This window comes from Coregonus lavaretus (genome assembly GCF_964263955.1).
Source record: "Coregonus lavaretus genome assembly, contig: HAP1_SCAFFOLD_3401, whole genome shotgun sequence".
Classification (NCBI taxonomy): Eukaryota; Metazoa; Chordata; class Actinopteri; order Salmoniformes; family Salmonidae; genus Coregonus; species Coregonus lavaretus.
In genome coordinates, this window is record NW_028164415.1 from 183 (window position 1) to 10576 (window position 10394).

Here is a 10394-nt window from a genome sequence, read left to right on the forward strand (position 1 = left end):
TCTCTCCCTCTTCCCTCCCTCCTCTCACTATAGTTCTCTCCCTCTCTTCCTCCTCTCTCTCTCCTCTCTCTCTCTCTCTCATCTCTCTCTCTCTCTCTCTCTCTCTCTCTCTCTCCTCTCTCATCTCTCTCTCTCTCTCTCTCTCTCTCTCTCTCTCTCTCTCTCTCTCTCTCTCTCTCTCTCTCTCCCTCTCTCCCTCTCTCTCTATCGTTCTCTCTCTCTCTCTCTTTCTCTCTCTCTCTCTCTCTCTATCCCTCAATCCCTGCAGTGTTGAGCTGAGTATCTGAAGTTCCAATAATCTGTCTTCCTATGCATGTAGCCATGTGTTTCCCTTCTGTCCTGTCCATTTCTAAGAGCCCAAACCCAGACAGCCACCATGACGTGATGTACAGCACTGTGATGCCTGATCAGTTCAAGACAGAACAGAAGGTCAACATATGGCTACATGCATCTTGGGTCTTAGACAACATTATGGCTGTTACTCATATAACGTCATAGCCTTGGCAAATTTGCATCTGTTTTAGAAGAAAAACAATTGTATTTACAGTATAATCTTCTGTCTGGGAACAAGCAATAGATAAATATACACTATAACAATATAACAATACGTTTTTGTTAATTGGGTCTCTCTCTACCAGCAGGCCCCATTTCCTGAAGATGATGATGATGTCACATACAGCACTGTCATCCCCCAGTACAAGGCCCAACTAAAAGTACAGGCCAAGGTAAAGCTGCTCGCTGATTAGCCACAGCTAGTATTATGTTATCAGAAACAACAGTAGGTGATTGTTTCCTCAGTGTTAATATAGTCATGGTTATGTCACTATTATACCTATAGGTATAATATATCACCTTTATGTCACATATCACAATTATAACTGTCTACACTTTTAATTTCAATGAGAAGTCTGTTTCAAACTGTACTCTCCATTTTGACAAAATGTCCCTGTTCACCTCTCTACCTGTTCCTCCTCTGTAGGCAGCAGAACCAGATGATAATGTGGTCTACAGCTCACTAGCTCTACAGGTGACCACACAGGTCAGTGTTGGTGTCTCCTCTGTCTGTTGTACCAGATGATGCTGATTTCTCAACAAAGATACAGACAACACCACATTGCTATGTGTTGTAAACGTCACTCTTTAACCACACACATTTTTCTTAGTCTTTTTATTTTGCTGCACTTAATCCTGTATCACCACTTTCTGAGAAACTGACCTTATTGTTATCATTGTCTATCCATGAGATGACAGGGTTGTGATTGTGACTGAATGTTACACTTCCTCTCCAGTAGAGGGCAGCAGCAGCACAGCAGTGACTGACTGAGTGACCTTGGTGGAGTCCTTATCCTGGAAGGACAGCCCACTCCCCTCTCCTGTGTCACAACATCTATCTGCCTCCAATATGCTTCTGTCATACCTCTTAACCCACCCCAGAAAGACCCCTCTATCCTTTTGTGTCCATAAACTACTGAAGACAGTCTGCTGTGTTTGTTTTCATTGTCACCACATACACTATCTGTTATAGTAGTTATGTGTCACCCACCTTTTACCCTTGTCACTTGTTTTTTACATGTTCATCTTATTTATCTTATGTATCTAGTCAAATGTCCAACACCAGTAACTAATCATGATCAAGAGTGTAAATTAAATGTACAAGCTGTGTAAGAAAATAAATATGATTATGATGCTGAATACAAAATGTGTTGAAATGAATATGTTTTAGGTTTAAAACTAGACCATAGAATACCATAGCTGCTATCTGCCACTGAGGGGGTTATGTACATTCAAACAGAAGCAAGAAGAGAGTTTAAAACAGTGAGATCTATGAACATTAGGACGTAGAGTTATGCTCTTTTATTTTTTAGAACGTCCAAACTGAGCAATCGGGTGAGAAGGGCCTTTGTCAGGGAGGTGACCAAGAACGTGATGGTCACTCTGACAGAGCTCCAGAGTTCCTTTGTGGAGATGGGAGAACCTCCCAGAAGGACAACCATCTCTGCAGCACTCCACCAATCAGGCCTTTTTTGTAGAGTGGCCAGACGGAAGCCACTCCTCAGTAAAAGGCACATGACAGCCCGCTTGGAGTTTGCCAAAAGGCACCTAATGGACTCTCAGACCATGAGAAACAAGATTCTCTGGTCTGATGAAACCAAGATTTAACTCTTTGGCCTGAATGCCAAGTGTCACATCTTGAGGAAACCTGTCACCGTCACTATGTTGAAGCATGGTGGTGGCAGCATCATGCTCTGGGGATGTTTTTCAGCGGCAGGGACTTGGAGACTAGTCAGGATTGAGGTAAAGATGAACGGAGCAAAGTACAGAGGCCTCAGACTGGGGCGAAGCTTCACCTTCCAACAGGACAGCGACCCTAAGCACACAGCAAAGACAATGCAGGAGTGGCTTTGGGACAAGTCTTGAGTGGCCCAGTCAGAGCCCGGACTTGAACCCGATCGAACATCTCTGGAGACACCTGAAAATAGCTGTGCAGTGACGCTCCCATCCAACCTGACAGAGCTTGAGAGGATCTGCAGAGAAGAATGTGAGATACTCCCCAAGTACAGATGTCCAAAACTTGTAGCGTCATACACAAGAAGACTCGAGGCTGTAATCGCTGCCAAAGGTGCTTCAACCAAGTACTGAGAAAAGGGTCTGAATACTTATGTAAATGTATATTTCAGTTTTACATTTTTAATAGATTTGCAACAATTTATAACCTGGTTTTGCTTTGTCAGTTTTGGGTATTGTGTGTAGATTGATGAGGGGGGAAAAACAATGTAATAATTGTTAGAATAAGGCTGTAACGTAACAAAATATGTATTTGTAAGTATTTAAAAAAGTATAACAAAATGATTTGATTAAAAATTAAATTTGGCCTTGCTGCTATTATCTCATAGAAACACATTGAATAACATGTTCATAAATGGCGAATCAGCTAATCAAAAAATGCATTAAAAGGAATTATGTTTTGAAGTGTCTGTCCTATATCAGAGCGATAGAAGAAAGATTTTGATTTTTTAAAATAGATTTGTAAATGTTTTCCACTGGTGGGTGAATAAAACACACACACACACACACACACACACACACACACACACACACACACACACACACACACACACACACACACACACACACACACACACACACACACACACACACACACATACACAAACACATGCAACAAATCCTCTCCTTGTTGAATCAGAGCATTGGACTACTATTCTGTCTTTACCTTCTCCAACTTTAATATAAATGCTTTGCTGCAGTTTTTTTTATCGCTATGGTACTATTTTCACAAGTATGTGGTACATTTTCACAACTCTTAGTACAGAACTCCAAACTGGTCACACCTGTAACGCAGCCAGTCTTTCATTCCAAACCTGTCGTTGTGCGTTCATTTGGATTATAAACATCTATCATCACACAACCATTGATTCAAAATATAAGTTTATTGTGAAATGTAATGAGAACATTGGTTTAATCACCAAAACACAACATAATGAATTTAGTAGTTTTAACTACCAGTTAATCCAATAGCAAACAATGCAGGATACGTGTTTCAAATCGCCCTTAGAAGTGCTGAAAGTAATATGCTACAGTACTGTCAATTACAGTAGATTACACTGTTTTCACATTAGGCAATACACTTACATTACCCAACAAAATTGACAGAAAATGTATAACTTCCATAACATTTATATAATGTATAATCAAAGGTGTGATCAATGAAGACATTTAATGAAGACATTGGTCTGAATTGATGTCGTGGCATGCCTCATCCATGGCCAGCAGGAGGGTGACACACTCATGGGGATGGTGATCGTACACCTTCCACGTCCATGCTGAAAGAAAATCCTCAATAGGGTTGAGGAAAGGAGAGTATGGGGGAAGGTATAGGGTCATGAATCGGGGATGGGCCCTAAACCATGCCTGAACCACCTCTGCATGTTGGAACCTGACATTGTCCCACACAATGACATAGGTGACCCCTTCACCTTGACAGGCCTGCTCAATTTCATTGAGAAACACAATGAGGTGTGCAGCTTTATAGGATCCAAGTAATGGCCTACGTCCTACACCACCATCTTCAGAGGTAGCTGCACACATGGAGATGTTTCCCCCACGTTGTCCAGGAACTTGGACGGTCGCCCGTTGGCCGATGAGATTCCACCCACGGCGCTGAGTTTTGGCAAGGTTGAAGCCCGCTTCATCAACAAAGATATAATTCTGATGGTTAACAGAATCATCGCCATCACCCTCTAAAAACATATTTGGTTTAGTTATTTTTACAGTATTGTTTTAATGTGATACTGTGAAGTAGCTGTGCATCAAATAGTAACAGTAATACAGTGTATAGTGCCGTACCTGAACATACTCGGCCCACAGTTCTTTCACCCTGTCGTTGTTTCTCTCTAAAGGCACCAGTTCAATGTGTTTCATAGATACCTGCTGCCTCTTCATAAGGTGGCCGATTGTTGGTAGGCTGATGGATACCACATTGGCAAAGATGTCACCGTTCTCCTCAATGGCCTGCTTTGTTTCAGACAGCCATATGTCATTCCTGGCCCTCACCATTTCCAACACTGCTGGTCGGTCAGCACACAGCCACGGCACCACCATGGGGTCTTCTGTCAATTCTGATGGTAGAACAGAGTATACTGTCAATAGATCACACTGTAAGAATATTGTAACATGTTTTGTGAATTTACATGCATTACAATATATCATTTAATGTAAATGTACTGTTAAAGCATAGTGCATATCCTACAGACTTACGGGATTTCTTGGCGAAATGTTGTCATGATTGAAATGACAGTTGATCTTTTCAGATTGGGGTGATCTAATCAGGCAGCCTCTGCCTTGGTAAGGCCTCTGTTTACCACATGTTAAACAACGATGGCCCAGGCTTCATTAGACACAACAGTTCCCTGCCCTCTGCCTCCCTCTCTCTGATGTCCACCTCTTTGACCTCTTTGAAGGGGCCCATGCCCACTTCTTTATACCTTTTGGATGGGGCCCATGCCCACCTCTCTGACGGCCCCTTGTTCACGAGCTCTTTGATTTATTGCTCTCCCTTGCTGTCTATCCTGCTCCATATTGAAAGAAATTGCAAGTGTTCATTCACCCCCTTTTATATGGTGACCAATAGTGGTTGACGCTATGTGAAATCAATTATTAATAATGAATAGTCATTATGTATGGTTATCATGTATCATACATGTCATTTAAATGTTTATACTATATAAACACATATTGTATTTCTGTAGTTTTCAAAATCCATATATAGCAGGCAAACCAGATCAAAATCTATAGTTTTACCAAACGGTTAAGTGATTAACCATTAAGCACTGTTGGATTAAGTGATGGTCAAATGTATTCTAACAAATGATAAGAAAATCATTTGAAAAGTATTGTGATTATTACATTGTGAAAGGCATTTACTTTATATGAAAGGTATTTCTAGTTGAAACACTGATTATGTTTGGTGGAAATGTTGGTGTGATTTTGTGTGTTGTACTTATTAGTCAATTGAAAATGTGCTTAAAGTTTTGAAAAAACTGCCTTTTTGATGGTCTGTTTTGAGATTTGTACTAAGAGTTGTGAAATGTTACCACATACATGTGAAAATAGTATGAAAGCGATAAAAAAAAATGTCATGAATATTTTTAAAGACATTTTATTCTTCTCAAGATCGTTTGTGATTTTGAGAGTGACATTCTGATGTATCTGAAGTAGTTTGCTGTATTGGAGCCTACAACAGAATGAATAGCTCAGTATTTAACATGACATTATGGAATGAGTTTAGCTTAAACTTGCAGCATTCTGAGCTAACTTTCACACTTTTGCTTAGAAGACATCTGTGGTTATGAGCTGTACATTTCCTGTATAGAAAAGGGAGAGAGACAGAGAGCGTTCTTGTTGAACGTAAAATAATATCAGACTGGGTTGTGGTCCGGAGGACCCTGAACCATGAACCTGGTTTAAAGTGAGAGTCTGTGGAGGTCTTGGTCTAGTCCCCATCACTACATCTCTGTAGCACATGACCCCTCAAATCTATACATTTCTAGCATATGCAGTACTTTGTAGTGACTTTGATTTTGGGGTTAAACTAGTCCATATGATGCAATAGTTGCTATCTACCACTGAGGGGGGCATGTACACACAAACAGAAGCAGGAAGAGAGTTACAGACAGTGAAGTCTATTAACATTAGGAAGTAGAGTCATTCTGGCTGGTACCTTGGTCCTTGACACACATTTGTACTCAGGTACCATATGATATACCAGGCAGACTGAAACCTTCACATGGCTCTTCATCTCTCCCTCCTCCTCCTCCTCCTCTTCCTCATCCTCACCCTCATCCTCTTTGTACTCTCAGCAGGTAAGGGTACTATTTCTACGAATTAAGGGCGAAGTCCCCTGGGTCTATTCACTTAAAACACTGTATAATCAATCTCAATCATGAACGAGCTGTGTGTTGGAGCAATGTGATTCATTTTGTATTTTTCCTTTGTACAGATTCTGTTAAATGTTAATTCTAATTTAAATGTGTTTTGTGTTGATGTGTCCACAGTGAGGCATGTGTCTGTGCAGACAGGAGGCTCCATCACCATCCCATGTCACTATGATCTGAATCACATCAACCATGTGAAATACTGGTGTAAAGGATTAGGTTGGGAAGTGTGTTCTTATGTGGTACGCACTGACCATCCTAAGATCAGTGGTAAGGCCTCAATCTCTGATGACATCAACAAGAGAATCTTCACTATGACCATGACTAACCTGAAGTCACGGGACTCTGAGAATTACAGGTGTGTTGTGGAGATCAATGGAGGACCAGATATCAGGATACAATGGTTCTACCTATCTGTCACTCCAGGTAAGATCCCTTCACTGTTTGTAACTAGTAAAGTAGAATGAATAGTGCTCAGCAATGTCCTATGGATTGTCCTGTAAACCTGCAATGTCAAATACAAAATAATGACCCAATTATAAATATCCTTTTACAACAAATGAAATGATAAATGTGTAACCAGTCTGAAATTCATAGACAGAGCTATACTGTATACGTAGGTGCAAGAACTGACCGTGTTTTGAAGCTGGACAGCGTTTGTTTACAATTACATTGTTTACAAACAACTGAGTAAAACAAGAATATATTTGGGGTCATGATGGGGTAACAGTTGAACTAAACTCGTGAGGCAACTTACATTCTTCAAGAATCAATGGCTATATATAATTATTATGAATTCAAAGGACTAACAATGGATGTACCAATCACAGACTGCAGCTTTAAGGAATTTGTAAGGAGCCTGTTGTAAAAACACTTTTTTCTTCTCTGAATTCTTGTTTTTTTTACCTCTGTGTTCAGGTACTCCAGAACTCTATGTGGACCAACAGGAAGTGACTGGAGTAGAAGGAGGGAGTGTCACTGTCCGTTGTTACTATAGTAACTCTGGAGATATGAAGTGGTGCAGGATGGGTGGTGATTGTGTGAGTTTGCATTCTTGGTCTTTACATGGACCATCAGTGACATTAAAGCGGACTAGTGATGCCAACAACAGAAAAGTCTTAACAGTGACTATGAGTGGACTGAAGATGGAGAACACTGACTGGTATTGGTGTGAATTGGGAGAACTAGAGTTGCCTGTTCACATCACTGTCAGTCAACAAACTGCAACACAGAGAACCACTACAATGACGTCAAGTGAGTAGATCAATCACATACTTTATGATCAAACATGATTCACTTTGTTTTATCCAGTGGCATCATCTGGAATTCATTTTAATATTAACTATGAATGTGATGTTGCTATACAACCTGACTATCTGGTATTCCATTAATTTCACTGATGCCATTGTTATTTTATCTCACAGCAATCCAAGCTCCAACCACTCAACAACCCTCTGTCTCTCCAACTGCTGAGCCTGTTCAGACTGACAACACAAGTCAAGGAGCTAAGGGGAACATGGAGGACGTCCACCAGAGGTTATTATCACTCATTCAGCTGTATTATCCCACATATTATGGCAATTGGCTGGTAATATGAACACAAAGAAACATTACAATTCCATCATACACTACAACAGTTAAAGCTAACCAAACACCCTCCCTAAATGCATATAGAGACTGTTAGCACTTCCTCTTGGGTATAATTTTTTTTTTGAGAAGTTGCATCAATGTTGGTGTCATTCTAACTCGTTTGCAACGGCAAGTTACACACAAAAAAAAACGTTATTTGTATAGTAATAATCTCAATAATAATAATGTAATCTCTTCAGTTGCATGGTCTTCTTCCACACATGTGAATATCTAAATAATTGTTCCATTTATCACAAAAGTTCATACAACAAGTTATTACTTTTTCACAAATGATACATTTATAATGATCTATTTTAATTGTGTTTTTGATTCAAGTTCTTCTATGTAATCCATCAGGTCCATAGATGTGAAAGTCCTACTGATTCCTTGGGGCATGTTTGTGGTGGTGACAGCTGGTATCCTAGTCACATGGAAGATGTGGACAAAGCATAGTAAGTAGTCATTTTATGTGAATATAAAAAAGGAGAATAGTTTAGAAAAATATGTATTGACATTGTGACCAACAGTATATTGCTTGCCTGTGATTTATCTTGAATGACAGAAAATATTTGGTGGAATTGTCTATAAGAAATCCATTCAGAGGTATTATTGTACTATAACAATCTCAGAAGTAATTGACATCTTCCTCTCTTTATGAATAATGGCACTGGAGGGGCTGCCGTTTTACAGGCTCCTAACCATCTGTTCTTATTTCTTGAACTGCATTGTTGGTTAAGCTTGTAAGTAAGTATTTCACGGTAAGGTCTATTCGGCGCATGTGACAAATACATTTGGTTTTAATTTATTCCAGAGGACAATAAGGCCAAGGACCAGACAACTAACAACTCAGTGGTAGAATACACTTATTTTATTATATTCTATTATTTTCAACCATCTGCTTTTCTGTTCATGATTTGGGATCATCTACCATTTGAGTCGAGCGTTACCTCTTCAGTTGATTATCAATGAGTTGACATAAAAGGTCCCATATTCTGAACCCAAGGTCTTATAGCACTCAAGACGTTGACAAATGATGTTTAAAAGACAGAGAACAGGAAGCTGTCAGTTCACTAAATATACCTCTGTTTGCATCCTATCATTTTACAGCATTACAGCTCATGTCTATTTCTAAACCAGTTTCTGTGCATTCTTGACATTCACCCAGTGTGCAAAATATGTGTGATACCACATTTTAATGTGCACACATGACTGTATGTCGCTTTGGATAAAAGCGTCTGCTAAATGGCATATTATTATATTATTATGTGGTAAAGGAGTTTAGCTCCTCTTTCCAGGCTTATCATGGAAACAAACTGTGGTTTAGCTGGTAAATAGACAAGTCCTGTATCTCTTTGCTATTTATTTCTTTGCAGTCTGCTGACCCTGAGCAGGACATTACATACAGCACAGTGAGATACACCAGAGAAACAGCACAGCAGGTACAATCTGAATAAACCTGGTTTAGGTCTGTGGAGATCTTGGACTAGTACCAATCACTCCATCTCTGCATGGAGCTAAGGTTCTCTCTCTCTTTCTCTCTCCTCTATCTATGTAGTGTGAGCTTGGGTACTCACTCACTCTCTCTCTCTCTCTCTCTCTCTCTCTCTCTCTCTCTCTCTCTCTCTCTCTCTCTCTCTCTTTCTCTCTCTCTCTCTCTCTCTCTCTCTCTCTCTCTCTCTCTCTCTCTCTCTCTCTCTCTCTCTCTCTCTCTCTCTCTCTCTCTCTCTCTCTCTCTCTCTCTCTCTCTCTCTCTCTCTCTCTCTCTCTCTCTCTCTCTCTCTCTCTCTCTCTATCCTCAATCCCTGCAGTGTTGAGCTGAGTATCTGAAGTTCCAATACTCTGTCTTCCTATGCATGTAGCCATATGTTTACCTTCTGTCCTGTCCATTTCTCAGAGCCCAAACCCAGACAGCCACCATGACGTGATGTACAGCACTGTGATTCCTGATCAGTTCAGGACAGAACAGAAGGTCAACATATATCTACATGCATCGTTGGTCTTAGACAACATTATGGCTGTTTGCATCTGTTTTAGAAAACAATTATATTTACAGTATCATTTTCTGTCTTGGAACAAGCAATAGGTAAATGTACACTATAACAATATAACAATACATTTTTGTTAGTTGGGTCTCTCTCTACCAGCAGGCCCCATTTCCTGAAGATGATGATGATGTCACATACAGCACTGTCATCCTCCAGCACAAGGCCCAACTAAAAGTACAGGCCAAGGTAAAGCTGCTCTGTTGATTAGCCACAGCTAGTATTATGTTATCAAAAACAACAGTAGGTGATTGTTTCCTCAGTGTTAATA

The 10394-nt window shown here is 40.1% G+C and overlaps 1 protein-coding gene and 1 long non-coding RNA gene across 2 annotated transcripts; both read left to right on the forward strand.

Moving 5' to 3' along the window:
* The first annotated feature begins 697 nt into the window (after positions 1–697).
* On the forward strand, positions 698–1665 carry LOC311117044. Its single transcript, XR_014611552.1, has 3 exons — positions 698–725; positions 980–1039; positions 1293–1665. It is a non-coding gene; the product is annotated as an uncharacterized lncRNA (long non-coding RNA).
* Positions 1666–6304: 4639 nt separating this feature from the next.
* On the forward strand, positions 6305–10006 carry LOC311117045 (polymeric immunoglobulin receptor-like; the record flags this gene model as incomplete). The annotated part of the gene is made up of 9 exons (XM_084192042.1): positions 6305–6380; positions 6573–6878; positions 7371–7706; positions 7877–7988; positions 8439–8533; positions 8893–8933; positions 9455–9520; positions 9637–9647; positions 9976–10006. 9 exons carry the CDS (start codon positions 6305–6307, stop codon positions 10004–10006), a joined length of 1074 nt encoding a protein of 357 aa, XP_084048168.1.
* Between the last annotated feature and the right edge of the window lie 388 nt (positions 10007–10394).